Source organism: Lepus europaeus, chromosome 2, assembly GCF_033115175.1.
Source record: "Lepus europaeus isolate LE1 chromosome 2, mLepTim1.pri, whole genome shotgun sequence".
Taxonomy (NCBI): Eukaryota; Metazoa; Chordata; class Mammalia; order Lagomorpha; family Leporidae; genus Lepus; species Lepus europaeus.
The window spans coordinates 130,232,142-130,256,630 of NC_084828.1; the positions used below are offsets into that span (position 1 = coordinate 130,232,142).

The window sequence follows — 24,489 nt, forward strand, 5'->3', positions numbered from 1 at the left end:
CCCTGCCCACATCCTATTTCAGACTCCCAGGCTCCAGAAATGTGCCTGTCGCCAGCAACAGCTCAAACACCAGGGCCACATGGGAAAGCCAGCTCTTCACAACCACCACTCTCTCTGTGGCTTATTATATTCAGCTCCATCCAGACCACACCTGCAGGCCATCAATCTCAAAACCGTGGCGACCTGAGACAAAAACAAAAGGATGCCGGCTCAACACAGAACAGCAAGTGCCATTCTCACACCTGTAACGCGCGAGCACTAACAGTATCACTCCCTGGTATTTAAACTGCACGTTCATGTCTACCCTCAAGATGGCATCCGTCTTATGGGGTGAGAAACTGAGCCCGCAGTAGCAAAATGAAATAGATGACTATGTGATGGTGTGTGAATCAGGCTCCAAAGACAAGGGTACTTCAAAGAGTTTGTAGAGGGCCTGGTGCTGTGGCTGAGCAGATTAAAGCTGTGGCCTGAGGCACCAGCATCCCATATGGTTCACATCCCAGCTGGTCCGCTTCCAATCCAGCTCCCTGCTAATGCACCTGGGAAAACAGCACATTGGAGACCCGAAAAAGCTCCTGGCTTCAGCCTGGCCCAGTCCAGGCTATTGAGGCTATTTGGAGAGTGAACCAGAGGATGCAAAATCTCTCTCCTCTCTAACTCTGCTTCTCAAAAAAAGATTTGTAAAAAAATGGAACTTTAAAAAGTGTATTTTAATGCAAAAAAATTTTGAAATCCAAGTCCATGCATATAGGACTCTTCAAAAACTACATGGAAAACACATATGAAAACATGACACATGGGTTTCAAAAAATGTTGCATCAAAATAAACATCTTCTAATTCCATTTTTCCACAAATTTTTTCAAGTGCCTGTGTTAGTCCAAGTTGTTCTGTGAGATGGTGACCTTTGTGGAGAGCACAGGGTGGTTCCAACAAACCCACACTGGAAATGCTGGCTCCCCTCCTCTTCCGTGAAATGGAGATAACCCCTTCCCCCATGCCTATGACAAAGAATAAGTGAAGTTCCCCGTGACACAATCAGCATGGTAACCAGCACGTGCTAGGATCATCCTCACTATTAAAATCACGATCTGCCGGCGCCGCGGCTCACTAGGCTAATCCTCCGCCTTGCGGCGCCGGCACACTGGGTTCTAGTCCCAGTCAGGGCACCGATCCTGTCCCGGTTGCCCCTCTTCCAGGCCAGCTCTCTGCTGTGGCCAGGGAGTACAGTGGAGGATGGCCCAAATCCTTGGGCCCTGCACCCCATGGGAGACCAGGATAAGCACCTGGCTCCTGCCATCAGATCAGCGCAGTGTGCAGGCCGCAGTGCGCCTACCGCGGCGGCCATTGGAGGGTGAACCAACGGCAAAAGGAAGACCTTTCTCTCTGTCTCTCTCTCACTGTCCACTCTGCCTGTCAAAAATAAAAAAAAAATTAAAAAAATTAAAAAAAAAATCACGATCTAAGGTCGGCTCGTATGGGCCTGCGTGGTGAACATGACTGGGTAACAGTAACTGTTCAATGGACTGGACAGAAATGCCCACCATGGACAACGTGTTGAACACACAAGGCACTCAGAGGCGCAGACTTCCCATGAAAACCTCCCTCATCCTACCCAGAAGTGGTCTAGTGAGACAGGCAGTTCCTCCTCCCCCATTTTAAAGCAGCAGAGCCTTTGATTTCAATTATAGCTAAATATACTTAGCATTTACTCTGCCCTTATCCAAATAATTGTAGCCCATTAATTCATATTCAAATCACATTCAAATGCATGTCACCCAACAACATCAAACACCTGGGAAAGGCTCTCAGAAAAATTCCCAGGAAAACTGCAGGAGAAAAATACTTGAACTTTTAGATTTGCATATTCATTAGGAAGGAGAAAGGACTGAAGGTATTCTCTGGTTAATCTTGCCCATAATAATATCTAAGGTAACCTCAAAAGGGAGTTTTCCCTTGGGCTCTGCATTGCAAAGACAAAGTGATAATCTTATACAATTTTTTTTTCTTCTTCTTCTTTTTTTTTTTTTTTTTTTAAATTCAAGAGCGTGAGCATGCACTGGTTCATACTCTCCAAATGCCCACAATGGCCAGGGCTGGGAAAGGTCGGAAGGCAGAAATTCAGTGCAAGCCTCCTATGTGGCTGCAGGGACCCAGGCACTTGAGCCACCACCTGCTGCCTCCCAGGGTGTGTGGTAGGAAGTGCAATCAGGAGCTGGAGCTGGGAATCCAAACCAGCAACTTCAATATGAGATACAGGCATCGAAACTGGTGTCTTAACCATTAGGCCAACTTCTACACCCCTATACAATTTGTGCCCTGCAATTTTATTAAATTTAAACACTTCCTTTAAAAAAAAGTGTTTTGCACTTAGTACTTAGTATACCAGTGTACTACGTAATCCGTCTGTCCTCAGAAGTTAACTGTCTCATTAGCTGACGTACACTTAGCCTGCACATGGCTCCTTTTATTTATCCTCAACCCCAGCCTCAGTTACACCCCTGACCCCATGTGCCACACACAGCTGCAGGAAGTCAAGTTACAGAAGACCAAAGAGTGATTCCCAACAAAAGTACTGCAAATTCATGGAGGAGAAGGGAGGGGAGGGGGAGAAGGAGGGAGGGGAGGGGGAGAAGGAGGGAGGGACAGAGAAAAGGAGGAGGAGGAAATATGTTGTGTAATAAGGATAAAACAGGGGTAGGAAAAGTCAAGTATAATTGTAGTATCTCCCTTTTCCTGCTTGAGGAATGGAGGAGAGAGATTGGCAATTTCTCCTCTTTGCTGTTAGTAGCAGCCATTCGTCAAGTGCTCAAAAAAAAAAAAAAAAAAAGAGAGAAGCAAAACCCGTGATTTTGAGTCAAGGAAACAAATCGCCCCTCACCAGTCTCAGAAAAGCCCATCTGAGCATTTAACCTCCGCGGGCACCTCTTGGCCTCCACCAATTTTTTCGGGAGCTTTGCTCATTCCCACCTCTTCACCTGGGCTTAGCAAACCTTCCAAGCACTTCTGGGGATTAACGACCACCAAAGCAGCCCACAAGGAGGCCAGGAACAGGTTACTAAAAAGAGACTGAAAACACGGGACAAGCAGGGTAGCCAAAGCTAGGCTGGCTGTCTCAGCAGTAAGACCTTCAGGCACACTGGTTCATGCCAGTTAGAAGGCAGAGGGTGGGCAGCAGTTGGAACGTCCGTCCGGATTCAGCCATCGAGTATTAACACGGATGCCTGTCATTTCACTCAAGACTGAGCACAGAAACGTGTCGCTCTGAGGTCCTCACGCGACGCGGACCGACCATCCGACCTGAACGGTGCTCCGAGAAACCAGAGCAAAACATTCTCTACTCTTTGCTTTCCTTTCCTTTGGTTGTCACCAGCCACTGATTGCTCTCCAGTCCTATTTAAAGCCCTGATCGGTCGGGCTCTTTTTACTTCATGCTTTGGTTACTAAAGCTGCCTCCCTCACATCTCCCCGACTCTGCTCTCTTCCCCCACTGGATTTATTAGGCATGAGCTAGTGAGATAAATCCGACAGCAGAGTCACGTGCACTCACAACCCCCCCACCGCCACACCCCAACGTGCCAGGACTCCAGCAGCCACTCCACCAAGTCTACCAGCACAGGCACTACCTCTCCATTCCAGAACCTTCTGCCCTGCCCAGGTGGGGTGAAGCATGTCCCCACGCCCTTAGACCCCACATCTTCCCATGAAAGCTGCAAGTATCCAAGACTGACTTTTCAGAACTCACCCAGCACTTTTAGCCTCACTGCCTAGACAGCAGAATGGCTAAAGCCCAGGCTCAGAAGCCAACTCCAACTCCATCATCGTGCCACTCAATCACTCTGGGCAAGTGAAGGCCCTTCCTGTGCCTCAGTTTCCCAATCTGTTGACAAGAGGACATAACAGTACCAGGGTCACAGGTCATGTGAGGGTGGCATACAACCAAGCATAAAGCACTCAGAGGTCCAAACACTGAACAAATATCGATTGTAACAATGTAACACAGCACTGTAGCCCCTATACTCCAGGCATACCTCATCCTCCAATTTTAAAATAAGCAAAACTAGCTCATGAGTCATTTTACAAATGGGGCAGTGAGCCAGATGCTCGCTTCCCAGAGCAGGCCAGTGTGGGCCCATGCCGTCACTCACCCCCAACAAGCAGCATGTCAAAGTTCAGGAACTTGCATGGCCACGGACACGCCACTATGTCCTAGCAGCATTTAATTTTCCTAGTAAGACATTAAGGTGAATTTAAAAAAAACTAGTCTTTTCCAAGTCATTTTGAGAAGCACCAGGCTAGAGGGGCCGGCATGCTTCTGTCTCTTTGCTACCTGCACCCTACCCACCCACACACACACACACGCGCGCGCACGTCACCCAGTACAGTGGGAGGCACACAGCATGTCCTAAGTCAGTGAACATACAACTTCTAAAATACTTCGATCTGGGCCAGTGCTATGGCACAGTAGGTTAAACCTTCACCTGCTGCACAGGCATCCCATATGGGCACCAGTTTGAGTTCCGGCTGCTCCACTTCTGATCAAGCTCCCTGCTGATGGCCTGGGAAAGCAGTGGAAGATGGCTCAAGTCCTTGGGCCCCTGCAACCATGTGGGAGACCCACAAGAAACTCCTGGCTTCGGATCGGCTCAGTTCCGGCCATTACAGCCATTTGGGGAATGAACCAGCGGATGAAAGATCTTTCTCTGTCTCTCCCTCTGTAACTCTGCCTCTCAAATAAATAAATCTTAAAATATAAATAAATAAAAACACTTCAATCATTTAATAGTGGCTTAGCACACTTCACGTGAGTTGCAGATACATAAATAGTGTCAGCAGCTCATAAAGCATTTTTTTCAGGAGGGAGTTGACATGTGGTCTAAAACTGACCAGAAACTGAAAACAACTCTTACTCCATAAGGGTTTTCCATACTGTCTGGGAACACAGCACTGTGTGGTGCTTTATTTAAAATGCTTTTTTAAACCTAAGCCCCGTCAATACTAACCTCCCCTATGGATCTCAAGTGAGGTGAGTTACCCAGCCCAGCCTTGCACACGCCTTTGCCAGGTCCCATGTACCTGTAAGTAACCTGGCATCTTAACAAAAACACCCAACAGTGCTCCAGACAGAACACACTTCACTGCTCCTTCACTCCTGCCAGTGCCTTAAATGGCCTTAACCTCAACAACCTCACAAGATTAATCCGTGAACGAAATGGCTGGAAAAGGAAAGCGGCAAGGTCTACCAAACTTTAACTGACAACAAGGCGGCATTTGCGTAGCTGAGCTGTGGCACGCTCGTCGTCGTGGGCTGAAGGAGGCTGAGTGATTTCTGCTGAGGAAAATCTTGGCTCACTCAAACTGACTGTAAGAAAGTCCAGGTACGTCCTGCCACCACCAACCGGCCTCACCCTTTTCTCAACAGAGGGAGGGGACAACAATAAAGTCAAAACTCAACCAGCCTTGGGTCCCGGATCTCCTGCCCCTGGGCAAGTTCCACTGGCTTCAGCTTCTATCTCTTCTCCCTGCAGGAGCAGTCACCTCTTCTCTATTGTCCCCAAAGCTACAGGCACGTGCACATTTATACATTCAGTGTTCAGTTCCAGAACTGTCGGAAACATCTCCCAACATGGCACCCAATTTTCCCCAGGTGCTCCGAACCCTCTACCAAAATGGCCTTTCCTTTTCCACCATTCTTTTCTTTTTTTTTTTTAAAAAAAAAAGGTGGGAGGAGGTTATTTATTTGAGAGGCAGAGTTGGAGAGAGGTCATCCGTCTGCTGGTTCACTCCCCAATTGGCTGCAACAGCCAGAGCTGGGCCGATCAAAGCCAAGAGCTTTTTCTGGGTCTCCCATGTGGGTGTAGGAGCCCAAGCACTTGGGCCATCTTCCACTGCTTTCCCAGGCACATTAGCAGGGAGTCAAATCAGAAGCAGAACAACCAGGACTTAAACCAGCACCCATCCGGGATGCTCATGTCACAGGCAGAGGCTTTTAACCCACTACGCCATGGTGCTGCCTCTCTGTCCCAACCCCGGCCACTTGCCACCTTTCTGAAGATTTCTCTAAACCCCCAAGAACAGGGCCCATGCTCACCTGTTCCCACAAGGAACCTTTTCCTGTCCTGCACATACTGTCATCCCTCAGTCCTCAGGGACAGGAACCACATCTTAGACTTCCTGTCCCCCCATCCTTGCTGTTTCACCTCCTGACTTAGCAGATGTCCAGTAACTATTGGCCAACAATGACGGGGACCAAATCTGGCCAACAAATAATATTGGACAGATCCTCTCCTTGCCTCTGATCAGTGGGAGGGTAAGAGAGACACAGTCCCTGCCACACAGAACTTAAAATAGGTAGGGGCATACAACAGGTAATAGATAAATCAGAACACTGAAGAGTTAAGAATTACTTTGCAGTGATAAAAAGAACACATCAACCAAGCAGCAGGAAGCACGTGTGCAAAGGTCCTGAGGAGACAAACTGCTCAGCAGATCCAGGGAAACGTAGAGGAGGCAAAGCACCTGGAGCCTCACCCCACGTGAACTCTCCCTTTAGGTCATCCACACCCACAGGCCCCATCAGCTGCCCTTCTCAGAGCTCCCACTGACAGGGTCCAGAAGCCGAGCTCTGGAAAGTGCCACGTCTCGGCATCAGCTGGCTCCTCCATCTTGCCGTGTGCTGTCAACAAGCAATCACAGCCCCCAGCTCCGATTACCTGTGAGCACAGTGCACCCAGATCCACAGGCCTAGCTTCCACTACCACACAGTTCAACCTGAACTCCCCAGAGGCTTCTCAGATCAACAACATTCAGAAATGACTCAGCCTCCCCTCCTTTGACCCCCCCTACCCCGGGGGAACAACCACACAAATTCTCGGGTTCCCTCCGGCATGTCAGCCACCTGCTAAGGGTGTTCCAGCTCCAAGACACCCAGGCTTCTTTAGAATTTACTACTACTTGTCTATGAGAAGCCAGATTCTCTTTGTGTTCCTCAACCAAAGCAGCATGCCACAACAGGCCCAGTGCAGAACTGGAAATGAAAATCCAGAAACTAACAAGATTTGTGAGGGTGTAAGAAAATGCCACCCTTCTAATGTTTGTGTTTTTTTGGTTTTTGTGGTTTTGTTTTTGTTCTTTAGAAGAATAAAAAAACAGATTTTTAACAAGGAATTGGTTTATGAGATACATATATAATTTCTCAGTCCCAACTTCTAATACAGTAAATACTGAGAGATAGAACTTTCATACACAACAGCTCGGCAGGATCCTCAATGTCTAAGATGATACAGGGGTCCCAGGAGTAAAAGTTTGGGAGGAAATGCCTGAAGCTTAAAATGCTGGTATATTCTTGTACTCATCCCTCTCACCTCACATACCCACTCTGTTCATTCTGCCATCCAAGCTACCTTTCTCTCTAGTCCTCCCCCACCTCTTTCTTCCCAACCCGTAGGCCACAGAAACAGTCCCCTGCCAAATGCCATCCAAGCTCAGAACCTGTGGAGAAAGCATCTTTGCTGATGTGATGAAGCTAAGGATGAGCTCTGCCTGGATTATCGAGGTGGGTTCACATCCCATGACCAGTGTCCTTAGGGGAGCTACTCCGGGCAGAACACAGCAAGGCCATGTGAAGCTGCAGGCAAACACCAGAGCCCTGGGGTCCGCACGCCAAAGAAGCCAAGGAACACCGGGAGCTAGCAGAGCAAGGAGAGCCAAGGACGCATCTCACCCTCGGGCAGAGCAAGGGTGACCCTGCCAACACCTTGATCTCAGACTTCTGGTCTCCAGATCGTGGGAGACGCCCATGCACTGTTGTAAACCACCTAATTAGTTCACGGTCACCTTAAGGCAGCTCCAGGAAACACTACCTATGCCAAGTCCCAGATGTCAGTGACTATTTAGTCAGTCTTACTCAATAGGACCCTCAGAGCCACTGTCCCCTCCAACTGTGACACTTTATCACTTAAACTCACTCATTTAACACCCCTGCGTGGTGCCTCATCCCTTTCATAATATCCTGACACCTTCACACAGCACACAAAGACCCCATGACTTGACCCCACCTTCCTTTTCCACCCCAGCCTAGGGTGCACCCCACATATTTCTGTCCCATGACCCCCGGCACATGCTACACACTCTTCCTGGAATTAATTTCTTTCCAAACCCTCCATCCTATTCACTCCCAGATTCATAAATCTCCAGGAATAGGCATTGGGTGCAACAGTCAAGACAGCGGGGCTGGTTCTATGGGGCAGAGGGTAAGGGTAAAGGGCAGAGGGTAAAGCATCCCTTATGGATATCAGTTTGTGTCCCAACTGCTCCACTTTCAATCTGGCTCCCTGCTTATGAAAAGCAGCAAATGATGGCCCACATGTTTAGGCCCCTGCTACCCATACAGACCACCAAGATAAAGCTCCTGGCTTCTGGCTTTAGCTTGGCCTAGCCCTGGCCCTTATAGCTATCTGGGGAATGAACTAGCAGATCTCTCTGTCTCTCCCTCTCCCTCTCTCTATAACTTCGACTTCCAAATAAATAAATAAATGCAAAGTTAGGACACCACTTTGGACACCCACACCCCTCCCAATCCGGGTGCCTGGGTTGCAGTCCCAGCTCCACTTTCAATCCAGCTCCCTGCTAATGCACACCCTGGGAGAAGCAGCAAGGCTTAAAGTACTAAAGTCCTTACCATCCACATGAGTTATCTGGATTGAATTCCAAGTTCCTGCCTTCAGCTGCGCCCAGCCCTGACTGTTGTGGGCACTTAGGAAGTAAACCAGTGGATGGAAGATCTGTGTGTGTCTGTTTCCCCCTCTCTGCCTTTTTCACATAAATATGTGTATTTAAAAAATCTCCATGGGGCCGCTCTGTGGCGCAGTAGATTAATCCTCCGCCTGTGGTGCCGGCATCCCATATGGGCACTGGTTCTAGTTCCGACTGTTCCTCTTCCAATCCAGCTCTCTGCTATGGCCTGGGAAAGCAGTGGAAGATGTCCCAACTCCTTGGCCCCTGTAACCGCATGGGAGACCAGGAGGAAGCATGTGGCTCCTGCCTTTGGATCGGCGCAGCTCCAGCCGTTGCGGCTATCTGGGGAGTGAACCAACAGATGGAAGACTTCTCTGTCTCTCCCTTTCACTGTCTGTAACTCTACCTCTCAAATAAATAAATAAGATATTAAAAAAAAAAAAAAAGAAAAAGAAAGAAAAAAAACACCTCCTCTATCAGGTCCTGTGAAAGGCCTGGGTCACTCTGCTTCCCAGCACTTGGACCACTCCTCTGGGAGAACACCCACAACACAAGCGTTCGCCGGCTGGTCCACCCCTCCCTCCAGCCCACTCTACTGCGGAACTGCCAACATCAGGGGCCAGGGAAGTGTGTGCCTCCAGGGCTGTCTGGTGCACGGGACAAGGCTGGCATCATCCCTCAGCTCTCCCCACCAGATGCCAGCTCATGACAACACAAAAATGTCTCTAGACATTCCAAGTGCACCAAGGCAGAGGAAGACAGCAAACGGGCAGGGTGGGGGGTTGCAGGGAGGAACACTGCTCTAGATCCCCGGACCCTATCTAATGTTTTTAGCATTTGGAGTCTTATAGTCATGCATAACACAAAGTTGATTCCACATTGGGCCAGGCACATAGTAGGCAAAAAAAATCTTCAGTCCTGTCCTCGTATAGACACAGCTAGCAAAGCCTATGCAAGGTGCAGGATACTAGTGGTTGACTCCGCCTGGCATGCCTATGTTTAACAATGTTTCTCTCAAAAGATGGAAAATGGAACCCAAAGGTTAGGACTTTTCTCGGGGCTACGGCATCGCACAAGCAAGAAGGACCCATGTATGCATGGCTAATGCTGCCCCCTGGAACTGAGCAGCTGGTACAGCTCACCCACACATGCCTCTCTCAAGAGTGACCAGTAAATAGGGGAATACCTCAATCAAGAAAACAAAAGTAGATAGGCATGATCCCCAACACACACACAGTCCACAAACGCCAATCCCACAGCTATCCCCAGAGGCCAGAGACAGGCCTCCCACCAGAAGAAAACAGGAAAAAACAAAAAACAAAAACACAAGGACAAGAGAATATTAGTTTCCGGAATGTTCTTCCCTCTGCCCAGGAAACACAAGATTTGGCAGGCTTTGATACGATCAAATAGTGCACTGAACAGTCCCCAGCTCTCACAGAGGCACAGGGTGCCCTAAAATGCAGTACGATTCCCATTGCCAGGGCAACGTGAGGCTGTTTACCGAAGGGAGGCTGTTTACAGAGGAGAAGCCAAATGAAGTTGCAAGAACAAATCGGGGCACACAAGCGCTTGCCCCAGCTCTGCTTTGACAAATCACTTTAACCTGTCTAGCACTCCACTTCCCTTTGTGGTGAATGAGAAACCTGGAACAACATGTCTCTCCGTTCCCTTCTACCTCTAAATGAGCCTGGCTCTCTCCAAAAGGGTGCAGACCCCGAGAATCTCCTTCGCCAAGCAAAGCACAAACAGGGCTCTCCCTGCCTTCCCACCTGAAGTCTTTCTGCCAGAAACTGAAACTGACACAGAAGCGGCTGTTTCAGTTCCCCCTCAGCTGCTTCTAGTCAGCCCTGCTGGTCAGAATGTACCTGCCCCATGGGCAAGATGCAGGTGCTCCTCGTCCCATCACCTGCATCTCATTAAGACAAAGTAGGAGACTCTGGAAAACGCAGGGCTGGCGTTGCAATTTTTTGAGGGTGCCAAAACGTAAGTGGAAAGTACCATGACAACACTAGAACGCTTTTGACTACAACACAATGACAATTGGTCCAACAGCAGCTTAAACCATGTAGATGTTTATTGTTTTCTTAGCAAGAAGTCCAGGGACAGGTGATCCCAAAGTCAGTTCAGCAGCTCCATGATTTCATGAAGCCACTCAGGGAACTCGTCTTGTGTTGGCTTCTCATTCCTAGGTTTATTGCCTCATAGTCACAAGACGGGTGCTCCAGCTCCAGCTATCATAACCTCTTATTACCTTCCCAAAGATAGGACACTAAGGAGCCCTCAGGGCACAAGAAGAAGCTTTCTCCTCGGGTGCTTGTGCTTTCATCAGAGAGGAATTCTTCAAAGCCCTGTAGATTTCCATCAAACCTCCGGCCAGAGCCGAGTTGCACACAAACTGCACAGGAGACCAGGAAAGTGAATATTCAGGTTTTCTTTTTCTGTTGTTGAAGTGGTTAGTGGAAAGCAGTTAAGGGGAGAGCTGGCTAAGAAAGATGGCAACGTAACCAAGAAAGTGTCTGCCACACAGGACGACTGAAAGTGTTAACCAGCTGACATGGCAAAAAACAAAAACAAAACAAAAAAAACCTACCTTTTAGGATTTACCAATATCCTTGGTGTAAATGCTCCTACTATAGCCGATTTCAAACTAAAATGGTATCACCCAGCTTACGAAATTCATGATTTTACCAATCATCTGATACAGGCCACTTTACATGAAACATCACACCTTACACATGATGAAAACTGGAACTCACGGTGCTGCTGCGTGTTTAAGGCACTCCACATGATCAGGTATTACTCTCCTGGCTTTTGGGTGATGCAAATGACTGAAATGGTCCCTAATCACACAACGCAAGTAGCAGCGTTGGAATACCCACCTAACAGTCCTAACCCCAACCCTACTACACTTTCGGCAGCTCATCAAACCTAGATGCATTCCGAATGAGATCCCTTTGCCTACGCATTACCTAAAGGCCTCTCCATTGGTTTGGAAAGACCCATTCCAATTGAAGTTACCTAATAATTATTCTTTAGGCTATTCCCTCCAATGTTGTTAAAGCCTGGAATGCAGATCTGTACAGAGAAGAAATTAAACCCATCTCTAATCCCATTCCCCCAGAGATAACAACCGTTTGCATGTGGGTGATAATCCTTTCAGATTATCTAGACACACAATTTTCAAGTAGAAATCGTGCTATTTTATAAGTTAATGGCTTTTATTCTTTTTAAAAAGATTTATTATTTGAAAGGCAGAGTTACAGAAAGAGAAGGAAAGAGAGGGAGAACATTCCATCCACTGGTTCACTCCCCAAATGGCTCAATGGTCAGGCCTGGGCCAGGCTGAAGCCAGGAGCTTCTTCCGGGTCTCCCACGTGGCAGCAGAGTCCCAGAGTCCCAAGCACTTGTGCCATCCTCCACTGCTTTCCCAGGTGCATTGACAGAGAGCTGGGTCAGAAGTGGAGCAGCCAGGACTTGAACTGATGCTCACACAGAATGCCAGAACACGTGCAGCAGCTTACCCTACTATGCCACAACACCAGCACCTCAGCCCTTGACTTTTATTCTTCATATGCAAGCTTTCTAAGACACAGAGAAACAGAAGAGTATCAGGAACCCCCTGTCACCATCACTCAGCCTTCTAAATCATCTAAAGACGATTACAAGCCCAGGCGTTTGCACATTCCCTTCACAGGGAGCAGTGTGCAGGAAGCAGGTGCCTCCCATCCACATTTCCCTTGAATTTCTTCCTTCCTCGTGGATTTTCCCACTAGGACCCTGAGGTCAGCTTTTCTCCAGGTGAAATCGATCACCTTTCTTCATGGCTCAGAGACTCCACGTTTTGACACCTCCCTTCATGTTCTTTCTTACAGAGCCCTCCACCTCCTGCAGCTCCCGCCCTGTCTATCCAGGAACCTCGTGACTGGACCACCACTAAGAAGAGCTCCAAAAGAAATGCATCCCAATTCTTGGAGTTTCCAAGTCCCACTTATTCCATGCTTTTACTTCCACTTTGTTTTCATACACTAGTGCGCGCGCGTGAGCACACACACAGGCAAGGGTTCAACAAAAATCCTCAGATACTTTGCTCAGCCTCATCTTCTCCTGCCTAGCACTTTCCCAAAGCAATCTGCCTTCCAGATCTTGCTTTGTGGTCCACCAGTTTCATAAAGGATCACATCTCATTGTGGGTGCCAGCTAAGAGAAACACCTGACAGGCTAAAGGATGATGGCTGTACCCCCAAATTAACAAGTAATATCCCATTATCTTATGCGACATTATGCTGGCCCCCACAGACCCCAGCTGAGAACCCAGGCCTCCCATCAAAAACCCCACGGACCAAACTAGTTCAAAGATGTGCATTGTGCAACAAAGCAAGGACTGCTTCCCTAGGCCCCATCTCAGCCAAGTGTGAGAAGAAGCCAATGGCACAGACTCTGCTCCAAACCATATACAGTTGACTGGAAATGAGCCTGAACTGGAACCATGATTGGTAGAATAGAACTTCAAGGGGGAAAACAGCTAAGCTCATTTGCACTGTTTAGCACCAAAAGGTACTCATACTTCCAATAGTGTATCTGTCTAAAAGACTAACACATCAAGCACTGAGCAGTGGGTAGCAACGATGGGGAACCCAGCTCACAACATTCTCTACAGATAAGAACACACACTAAAGCAATGTCCAACTCAATGTGTTTAGGAATCACCTGGGAAGCGTGCTCAAAATGCAAATTCTTGAGCTTCCTTCCCAGAGAGTCTACTCAAGGGATCTAGGGTACAGGTGGGGCACTATACCTGCATTTTTTTTTAAAAAAAGATTTATTTATTTGAAAGTCAGAGTTACACAGAGGAGAGGCAGGGAGAGGGGTCTTCCATATGCTGGTTCACTCCCCAACTGGCCGCAACGGCAGGAGCTGTGCTGATCCGAAGCCAGGAGCTTCTTCCAGGTCTCCCACATGGGTGCAGGGGCCCAAGGACCTGGGCCATCTTCTACTGCTGTGTTCCCAGGCCATAGCAAAGAGCTGCATTGGAAATGGAGCAGCCGGGTCTCGAACCGGCACCCGTATGGGATGCCGGCGCTTCAGGCCAGGGTGTTAACCCGCTGCGCCACAGCGCTCACCCCTATACCTGTATTTTTCACAAGTGTCTTTGATGATTCTGCTGTCGGTGTTGGCAGACCCTGAAAAATGACAAACAGCTGCATTCTTCCTCCGCTGCTATGGAGGCTGTTTAGCAATACTTCCGTGAGCAGCTGGAAGCAGGATCTCTGGCCGACAGCTCCGGACACTGAATCTGTCCTAAGAGTCACCTGCCTCATGAGTTAAACATACACTGGGATTTTGGGAGGTCTGCATCAGGGTCCTGGGAGCACCAAGCAGTCTCAGGGAGCTTTCTGGAATCAAATGTCTCCCTACCCTTGTTTGTCCCCAAGGCAACTGGTTAGCCTGTCCTCTCTTCCCAGGCAACTTATCAATATCCTCCCCTTTATAAAGAAACAAATTTTCACCTCTCCCACTCTATCTCTCGGGCTGTCTCTAAAACAAGCATCCACGTGGTTTAAGAGTTTTAGATGCTAACGAGAAAACAAGAGTGACCGAAATAAAAGCACTGGGACAGTGAAATGCTACAAATACAATGGCTTGTTAAGAGTCCATTTTATTCATTTCTTCCTCAACCATTTAGTGAGCACCTAGTCTCCCCCCAGGGCACTGGGCAGTTCACAGCTGGGAAGACCTTGGACAAAGCCCCTGCTCTCATGCAGCTTCCGTTCCAAGGTGGAAGGTAGGCCAGAAAGAGGAAAATAAGCCGCCTCCCAGTTGCATTTCACACAGCGACAAGCACCAAAAAACCTATTAACACAGGCGGAGAGGAGGAAGACTGACTGTAAGGAAGGCCTCCCTCCAGGAAGTCCCGGAGCTAAGAGCCAGACGACGGGGAACAGGACTACAGCGAGAGCAAGGCACAGGAACCCGGACACCAAGGAGCCGCGCCTGCCACAAGAAAGGAGAGGCAGCCAGCGGTCCCACCGCACAGCCGGGAGTGGGGTGCCTGGAAGCCTAGATCTCAAAGGCCAGGGTGTTGTGTGTGTTGCTCTAAGTACAATGGGAGGCCCTGGGATCCTTTCACAAAGGATCTGCTAGCAGCAGCTGACCTGTAGTGAGGGCCATCTGCGTGCCAGGCACAGTTCACCACACTTTGCATATATTAGCTCATTCCAGCTTCCCCGCAGCCCTGTGCGGTAGGAACACAGATGAACCCCGTTCGGCAGGTGAGGAAGCGGAGTCAAACAGGCATTAAGCAAAGGAGCTGGAACTCAGGGCCAGGCTGTCTGGCTGCACACAGTGTGGGTGGAAGTGAGCAAGGGCCAGGCTGGTCGGGCCCTACAAGCCCTGGAAAAGGGTCTGGATTTTCTTCCAAGTGTAACGGAAAGACACGGGAGTGGGACTGAGAGAGCCTCCCTCTATCCCGTAGATCTGAGCTATGAGGAAGCACAACTTCTGGGAGAAGCACACCAAACCCTGGCTAAGTCAGCTCTCAACCAACCTACAGTGTCAGCCACTCGCAGATGCCCACTCCAGCCATGCCAGCATCAAGCAGGATGCCCAACACCTGCAGAACAGGAGGCCTTCTTCCCTCCAGGTCAGGGTTCTCCAAGTGGGACCCCGAACAGCATCCAATCACCTGGAGATCTTGTTAGAAATGCAAATTCGAGTCCCAGCTGAGACCTACTAAATTGGAGTGATCCAGCCATCACTTCAGCACTCCACGTGATCTGAATATTCATCCCAGTCCTCCAGGAACCTGGGAACTGTAGAAACCAATGCTCTGGGTCCTCCACACACAGACACCACCATGGCCACCACCTTGTCCTTGGGCAGGCCCCACTTAACACACCTCCCCGGGGAGCGTGCTGGTGGGATTCCATGGCTCCTAAGGCCTGAAGATCTCATTACTACCCCAACCTATTCTTGTAGCCAATATGATGTGCTGTACCTATTTTTCAACTGTTTGGGGCTCTGCTCTCCGAGGGTAGCGCTCCTCTTCCTACCTCCAGGGTTTAATTTCACTCTCAGCCTTGTAGCCTCCAAGGCAGATGCAAAGGATACTTTCAGCCTTGACCTAGGCTTTCCCCCAACACCTCTCAGTCACCAGATTTCCCTTTTCAATTAATTCACCCTATTTTCCTTCATCCATAATATTAGGAATGGATGAATTCAGCATCCATCCAGCCTTCCAGGAGCTAACTGTGCTATGCGCCAGGTACCCCAGCATTGCCTCAAACAGACTTTGTTCCTGCCTTCCAAAACTGTCCCATTAGTGAGAGGAAGTCAGGGTGGGGTGTGGCAAGATGCGCATACCCATCCTTAACAAATGTAAGCCAGAAAGGCCAGAGTTCAGTCCACTGAGACGTGAATAATGAAGAGAGGGCAAGCCCAGCAGAAGTTCATGACAGCAAATATTTGGGAGCCAGGTCTATGCCAAACTCTCAGTGTTACATGTATTGGCCATGTCCTCTTTCACTGGTGCTGCAGGTTAAGTAGTATTATCACTCCCATTCTACAAAAAAAGAAACTGAGGTATGGGGAGAAAAAGGAGTAAATAAACAGGAGAGCCAGGATTCCGGCCCAGGCAGACTGACACCAGAGCCCAGATTCCTAACTATAGGCCAAGGTGAGAAGGAGCAAGCTGGAATGTTCAGTGTAGGGGGTGGGTAGGCAAACAGGTGTCCAGGCAGACAGACCAGCATATGCAAGAACCCTGGGGCACACAAAAGTCAGTCTGAAGCCAGAAAGGAAGCCAAACACATCAGTGAAACTGGGGAGCACTGGATGGACTGGAAATAATTTGGAAACTGCACTGGAAAACAGGTGCTGATGGATGGGCACAGTGTAAGGGAAGGGCAGAAATCAAAGTTGACTCTTAGAGGCCTAAGGACAGTCTGTTTCCAGAGGGCAAAGCAGTACAACACAACAGATACTGAAGTCCTCCGGGATGCGGCTGCACAGCAAGCTCTCTAGGGACTGTCCGTCACCAGCAATGAAGCACCTTCCAGCTCCCACTCCCTACTTCTCTACAGTGGGTCCTCACGCAGGGTCCCACCCCTGCCGCTGGCAGCCACTCTCCACAACACTAATACCACTGGAGACCAACAAAAACTAGAGCTACAGTAAAAAGATTAGCTTGGACTAGGAGGAGGGGTTTGCTTTCACAAACATTGGCTCACATTTTTTTTTCTGGAAAAGCACAATTAAACTCATTTACAAATGAGAAGCCATGCAACTTACCCAAAGTTACTAACCTCAAACCAGAATCCAAATCCAGGTCTGACCAACTTGGAAGCCTACACTCCCCCCATGAAATCAGCATTTCCCACCATGTGCGACACAGCTGGCTGATGAGCTGCAACAGTGGTTTCAGATGCACAGATGCGCCTCTTACCCTTCGTTACCTCTTAACCTCAGCAGCTCTTCATTAACCTCTAAATTAACCCCTTCATGCTGCTCTCCTTTTAATATGCATCATCATTTGCAGGTATTTGTTTATAACAGCAAATGAATGTATCAAAATGATACATAATATATATACATGACTTGGTCTGAGTTTCATACACCCACATCCATACTGTGATAAATCTATGACTTCGTGTATATTTACTGCCTAGCACATACACAAAGTTGCCTAAAAGTTAACATAAAGGCAATAATAGAATAAAAGGGGTAGGGTGGGAGTCTGAGGGAGGGATTACGTACATAACTGAAGCTTCAGAAACTCTGTTAACCAACCACCCCAGAACAGCTGAGCACCTGTTCCACTTGGGATCCAAATGTGGCTGCAGCCACACATAGCTCTTCCTGAGAGAGCAAACACAGGCTGCCTTGGGGGAAAGGGAGTAATATCGGAGGAACATAACACAGCATACACTATCCTCAATGCAGTGTTGGTTTTGACATAAAGACTGGTTTGGCTACCCAACTCCTCTGCTCATTCAAGCTCCCTGATTAAATCAGTTAAGCTTCCCCGGCCTCTGCTTTGCTTCATCCAAAGTTATAGAACATAGTCTCTAAGGGCATTTCCGGTTTTAGAACACCATAAAATTTTTGTAAGACCTTAAAATCCAAAATTATTCTTTCCAGAATCACAAAAACCCCAATCCTGAAATGACAGCTGACCTGAAGAACTGTTGCTAAAAAAAAAAAAAAAGTTCACGTGGCATCACAAGCCGCCATGCCCTATCTGGGGAGCTTACCCCCAACAACGCTGTCCCTGGAAAGGCACTAATTACAAACTGGCAAAGATCAGATCAATGAGCGTTCCTGTCCTCACCCAAACTTCAAGCATTTCCCGCCAGTAATTTTACCTTACAAACTTTCTTTACTTGGGGTTCTTAGTGGCTCTATGACCATTCCCAGACCCTCTCCATTCTGAGTAGGGGTAGCAAAGTGAGCAAAAGGGTATGGAAGAATCTGCCACATCTCATTCTTCTCTCATCCTGTGAAGCCGCTCCTGGGAGCCACGTGTAAACCTCCGCTTCAATCTGAATTATTCCACCGGTGCTGAAATGTAGCGTGCCAAACCTGGGAGAGGAACCAGTGCTCCTGGTTTCTCAGACGCATTAGGAGCGAAGCAGTGTAGCCAGAACAAGCATTCTTCCTCTATCAACGAGACAGATACATTTATCACAACGGAAGTCTTAAGGTCTCTGGCCTTATTACAAAGCTCTTTCTGCACTATCAGTGGGCCTGTAAACTTTAATAGAGGATTTTTTCTTTTTAATTCCCAAATAAGTTGTGAGATGTGGTAAGTTGGTGTTAAAACAGAACGGATGGGCTGCAGCTGGCAACTCCAGAAGCACAGCTGGGAAGCAGGTGATTTGAAAAAAAAAAAAAAAAGCCAAGTCCCTGGGCAAATTGTGAAGCCTAGGGTGGTCATTATTATAACCGGAGAGTTGTTACATAATTACTTGTTAACTCCTGGCAAACACATACATAGCTACAAAATGCCATGGTTACCCTAGCCTTTAAAGCTGGTGTACCTGGTACAAGAGTCAAGGTTTCTCCAATTAATTTCATTCAAAGAAATAAGCAATCCTGGGACCTATTCCCTTCCAAGGTAACTCGCCAGCTTTTCCGTATACAAAACAGCCTCCCGCAATTAAGCCTATCGCCTCTAGGGATGAAAATCAGTGTTTCTCTTTAATACTGATTTTTAAAGAGAAGATATCCAGAGGTACATTCAGAGGGCTAAATATTCATCACCTCTAAAAAAAACCAACAAACAAAAAAAACCGACTTCCATTCCCAACTGGAAAATTGGAAGATCCCCCCCACCTCCGTCCCTGCTCGGCTGGCGCAAAACGCCAAGACCTCGGTGTCGGAGGCACTGCATTCCAACATTTTTCAAAAAGTTTACGGGGATTTACTGAAGCGGCGGAGAAAAAAAATAATAAAGCACTTAGAAGCGGAGGAGAACGAGCAGAGGGTTTCCGCAAGGAAGCCGCCAGCGAAGCGCCTGGCGGCGCCGTGCAAGGCCCTATAACCGGGAAGCGACCCGGCACCCGAAGAGCGAGCGCCCCCGTGGAGCGCCGGGACTGACAACCGCTCGGTCTCCGTCGCCCGGGGTCCCCGAGCCCCCCCAGCCCGGCCCCCGCCTCCAAGCCCGCTCCCCGACCCTTCCCCCGCAACGCCGGCGATGCCCGCCGGGCCAACTTGGCCCCGGGTCAGCGCTGCGGAGCGCGGCCCCGGTAGCCGCGGAGGCCGCCGGCGCCCTTACCTCTTTCTGCTTGGGGTCCTGCGGGTAGACGTCGGGCGGCCCAAGCCGGGGGCGCTTCAGCGGTCTCTGCTCATAACTGAGAAGCCCGAAGGCGGCCATGATCTCTCATGTTAACCGGCGAAATGAATGAGAGTTGGAGCAGCCGCCTCTGAGCACCAGGGAGCAGCACTTTGCAGACAGACTCCCTCTCTCCCCCTCCGCTCGCTCGCTCGCTCGCTCGCTGTGGCGCTGCAGGCAGGAATAAAGCAGGCTGGATGCTGCCGTGCCCGGCACGCAGACACGAGCTGATGGGGGCAGCCTTCCGCGGGCACCGGCTGCGCTCGGGCCCCGGGACGCACCGCTCCGGTGCCGGCGGCCGAGGGGCTGGAGGTCTGCCAGGGTCCTCCGCGGCGCCTGCCTCCCGCCCACCCCCCCTCCACCCTGTCCCCAGGGGGAGGAGCAGCTGATGGGAACGTGTGACTTTTTTCACCAATGGACCCAAACCCACCTCAGCTGGGCGCAGGATGGGCGTGGGGGAGGGGCACGAAGGGGGGAAGAAAGAAAAAAAAAAAACTTTCTTGGCGCCTAGGAGCGGTGGCTCAAGTGCTCGTCCCAGGCGAGGGTGGCCCTGATCCCCGGGGAAGAGGCTGCAAAGCGGCCCGCCCCCGCCCCTCTTCCTCGTCGGGGACCAAGCCGCCAAGCGCCCTGTAGACCCCGCCACCTGGGCTCCGACCCGGCCGGTGCGGAGGGCAGGAGGCCAGAACAGGCTCGGGGAGACGGGGATTCGGACGGTGGAAGCGGCCGGTGCCTCCTAGACGCCCGCCAGGCTCCGGTGGCGCATCCGCGGCTGGGGTCCCCCTCAGCGGCTCCGGGCAGGCGCCGAGGCGCGCTGCTGGCGGTCGCAGCGGCCGCGGCAGCTGGAGGGGGCCGTGCTCACCGTGGCGCGGGGCCGACTTAACCCTTTGCTGCCCCTCCAGGGGCTGGGCTGGGGGCTCCGGCGGGGTGGGGATGGCTGAGAGCGCCGACGGGGGCGGCCAGCCGCAGGCGTGCCGGGCTCCTCCAGCCAGCCGCCCTCCCCGGCCTCGGCGCCTCCTCCCTCCCCACCCCCACCCCTAACAGTTTACCTGTTGGTCCCTGGCTAGCGGGCAGGGGCCGGCGGCGGCGGGGGCACTCCTGCGGCCGCAGCCTCCATCCTTCGGGTTGGGAAGAGGGGATTGGATTGGATCTTATTTGTGATCCACCTCGCCCGGACGAGCTCCGGGGACGCCGCGAAGTTTGCGGCTGTCTGGGGGCGGCGAGCGACGCCGGCTCGCCGCCGCCGGCGTTCTCGCCCCCACGGCCCGGGAGCGCGAGCTTCCGAGTTGGCGGACAGCGGCGCGGCGGCCGCACTGAGCATGCCCAGCTCGGTGGCCGGACCGCGGAGGAGTTGGCTGCGAGCGCGCTCCGATCCGCCTCTCCGGGTTTTCGCAGCCGCAGAGCGCTCAGCCCGCGGGCCCCGGCGCTGGGGCTGGCCCTGGGGTGAACCTGCACCAGAGCGAGGGCGCCCTTAGGAGCCCCCTGTTGGCCTAGGGCTGAGCTCTCCCTCTCGACCTCCCCTGCGGTCGCTGTCCCCGTGGCCTGGGCCGGAAACCTCACCTGCGCGGGACGCGTGGATGGGAGGGGGTGGTCCTCCGGCGGAGACTGTCACCTAACCCGCCCGCGCTCCCCGCGCGCTTCGGGGCGTGGGCACCGAGATGCTGGGCCACCTGCCGGGAGACCGAGGCCGCGGAGGCGAGCCCAGCCTGCCCCCGAGGGACGCCGCGGGAGGCGCGCCCGGGAGGATGCACCCGCACTTGGCCAAGAATGATGGCTGCCATTTACGGAGCCTCCGCTTCGTGCTAGGATCTCGACAGTCAGAATCTCGGATGCTTACGGCAACCGTGCATGGCTTTGCTGCACCCTTCCTACAGATGGAGAAATTGAGTCCTTTGCGGAAGGGGGGGGGGGCGGTTTCAGGGACCTGCTCGAAGCCAGGAAGCAAGTTGGGATTTGAACCTGTAACTGCCCGATCCCAGGTTTCCGTCCTCTATCCCATACTTGAAGCTGGAAGGACTGGATGCTCGCCCACCCTAGCCTGATTGTTCCCCAGGGCTGGAGGAATTCCTTCGACTCCTGAGTGCCTCCTTTGTACGTGGTGCAGGCACCATCTCACCTGAAGCTTGTGTACAATGCTTGATACACAGTGGATGCTCAGGAAATGTTGGTCGAATCGGAGGGTCTACTTACCTCTGCCGACTTTAAACAAAAAAAAAAAAAAAAAGGAAAGACGGTGTAGACAAAGCAACAACAGGGTGGCTGAGCTGGTTCCTCACTCCAGACCTTGACCTGTGAACATCTCCAAACCCAGCCTGAGACGGAGTCGGGCCTGTAGAGTGAGTTCCTTCCCAACCACTTTCCCCACCTCTGCCGCCGGGACTTCGCCTTCATGAATACCCTAGAGTGTAACTCATAGCTAGACTTGCCCTTGTCATATGGGCAACTGTCAAATCTAGTTCTCCTGCTTCATAGGCAGGGCAGACTTTTTTTTCATCTAACTTTATCATGAAGATGATCAAACATAACAAAACCCAGAGAAATGATATAAGGAGCCCCTAAGTACTACCATATGAATAATCTCCTGGCTGTAACAATTATCAGAAGTTCATGCTTCTCTCTCATTATCTTCTCCATCCCCAGTACACTGACACACTAGCAAGAACAGTTGCATTCACTGTTGCAATTCAGGCACATACCATTGTAGCTGGCACATGGTGAACATTCCAAAAAATGCTGCTTGTGTATGCATTATAGGTGGGTGGTTGGGTGGGGGGATGCACGGTTGGATTTATGATTGCACCCTTAGTGGTACTGTGCTGCTAGCGAACCAAACTTTACACCTGGTCTGAGGGGAAGGGGAGATTTGTTGTTACTGTTTTAAAAATTTATTTATTTTAAAAGGTAGAGCAATAGAGAGGGAGCAAGAGAGAGAGAGAGGTCTTGCATCTACTGGTTCATTCCTCTTAAGGTCACAACAGCCAGGGCTGGTCCAGTCCAAAGCCAGGAGCCTGGAACTGCATCGCGGTCGTCTATGTGGGTGGCAGGGCTGCCTTCTCAGGCACATTAGCAGGGAGCTGGATCAGAAGAAGAGCAGCTGGGACTTGAACTGGTGCTTCAATATGGGACGCTGATGTAACAGGCAGCAGCTTAACCCCTTGAGCCACAACACCAGCCCAGAGAAGGGGAGATGAAACCTGAACCCTTACCTTGGGATACCTAGGCAGGAACCTCCAATTGAAACACTTTTGATACATTTAAATTCTTATGTATCCATAAGGATTTTATCTTAACATCCAAATGTGCATGTAATATAATCTAGGAGTTTGGGGAGAAGAGAAGGAGGAGGCATTTTCCCTGTTGTCCTCCCTTCTTAACTCCCTTCCTATCTCCACATAATCTGTCATGACTTCTCTGACCATATCAACACAAAAATACAGTGAGAACTTGAACACACTGAGAAGCTCCCCCCAAATCATCCTTTCACCCCATACACTTCCCACGGGCATTGGACTCCCGCCCGCTGGCATTTCAGAGCTTCACAATCCAGCCCACCTATCATTCCAACTTTCCCTCCTCAGCACCTTACCTTAGTTACCAACATATTTTCCAAAAATGGAACCCCCAGCCCCTTCTCTGCAGATATCTACCTCCTCCAGCTTCTTACAGTGTGAACTTTGACCTGAAGCTGCTCCAAACTCCCAGGCCCAGGGCAAGCTTCAGTTCTTTCCATGCTCTTGGCACTTAATTTTTATTCCTTTTTTTTTTTAGCACTGCACTATGGGCATCTATTAAAATATGTCACTCAGAATTTTATTTCCTCATCCCCCATACCCACTTGCTCTCCTCTGTCTGTTCCAGAATTAGTCTTTAAGCTTAGGCCAGCTTAATATGGTGGGCTTACCCCATAAGCCACTGTGTTCTCTGCTGTGCTTAAGTTTCCCCCGTGGTGCTGGCTAATACAGCAGATAGGCACAAATGCTTGCTGACTAATGTGAGCCCCACTTGATGCTCTTCTTAAAGAGTATCTTCTCTTTACCTGGCTAAGGCCCCCGGGAAGCTGAGGACAGTGTACATGAAGCAGGAACTAGAGGTGACCAGGTGCTCCCAAGACAGGTCCCAGCCTAGGCTTCAAGAAGAGAAGAGTTTAGGGGCCTGCCCAAGGAAGGCCATTGACATGTGAAACGAGCTGAAATGTGGCTAGAGAAGAGTGAGCACAGGGGCTCTGTCCAGTTAGCTCCTGTCAGGAAACTAACTGCAGTGCAGCTCTTGTGGGCTGATAGGTGTTTAAAACCGACTCCTCCAAGGGTCCTCCAGGATTCCTCAGCACCTGGAACCCTCCCTCCCTGCAAGGCCTGGTTTTCGACCTTCTAGAAAGAGTGCCTCACGGCTGGGACCAGGTTGGTTCCCTGGGACAAAGTCCCTTTCCAAGAAGTCATGGTTGGCTTTCCCTACCTACAAGGAATCTGCAGGAAGTGCGCAGATATCATTTGCCTGCACAGTGCACCATTCCCTCACCAGCCTTCTCTCCTTCCCCAAGCCATAGTTCTCCACTCTGACAGTTCAGCAGGGTGGGTCAGAGACAAGTCCTCAGGTTCATACAAACGCAGAGGACATGCATCAGATGCACAGCTTAGTCCCCTCAGAGTTCTTTATGGGAGGCTTGAAGTGAGAAATAACATTTTTTTTTTAAATTTCTTTCATTTATTTGAAAGAGAGAAAGAAAGAGAAATGCCAAGAGACATCTTCCATCCACTGGTTCACTCCCTAAATACCTGCAACAGCCGGAGGTGGGCCAGGATGAAGCAGGGACCTGGGAACTCAGTTTGGGTCTCCCATGCGGTGGCAGGGAGCCAGTATTTGAGTCATCACCTGCTGCCTTCTAGGGCACACATTAGCAGGAAGCTAGACTAGAGAGCAGAGCCAAGAC

At 50.4% G+C, this 24,489-nt stretch overlaps 1 protein-coding gene across 3 annotated transcripts in view; it reads right to left on the reverse strand.

Annotated features, from left to right (window-relative positions):
* MED12L (mediator complex subunit 12L) overlaps positions 1-20,743 on the reverse strand; it is a 347,645-nt gene extending 326,902 nt beyond the window's left edge. For all 3 annotated transcript variants that reach the window (XM_062213038.1, XM_062213029.1, XM_062213048.1), the window contains exons 1-2: positions 20,612-20,743; positions 19,509-19,736 (exon numbers count right to left, since the gene is read on the reverse strand). In XM_062213038.1, the coding sequence (XP_062069022.1) occupies positions 19,509-19,607 (99 nt within the window). In that variant the 5' untranslated portion in view covers positions 19,608-19,736; positions 20,612-20,743. The remainder of the gene's footprint in view (positions 1-19,508; positions 19,737-20,611) is intronic.
* Between the last annotated feature and the right edge of the window lie 3,746 nt (positions 20,744-24,489).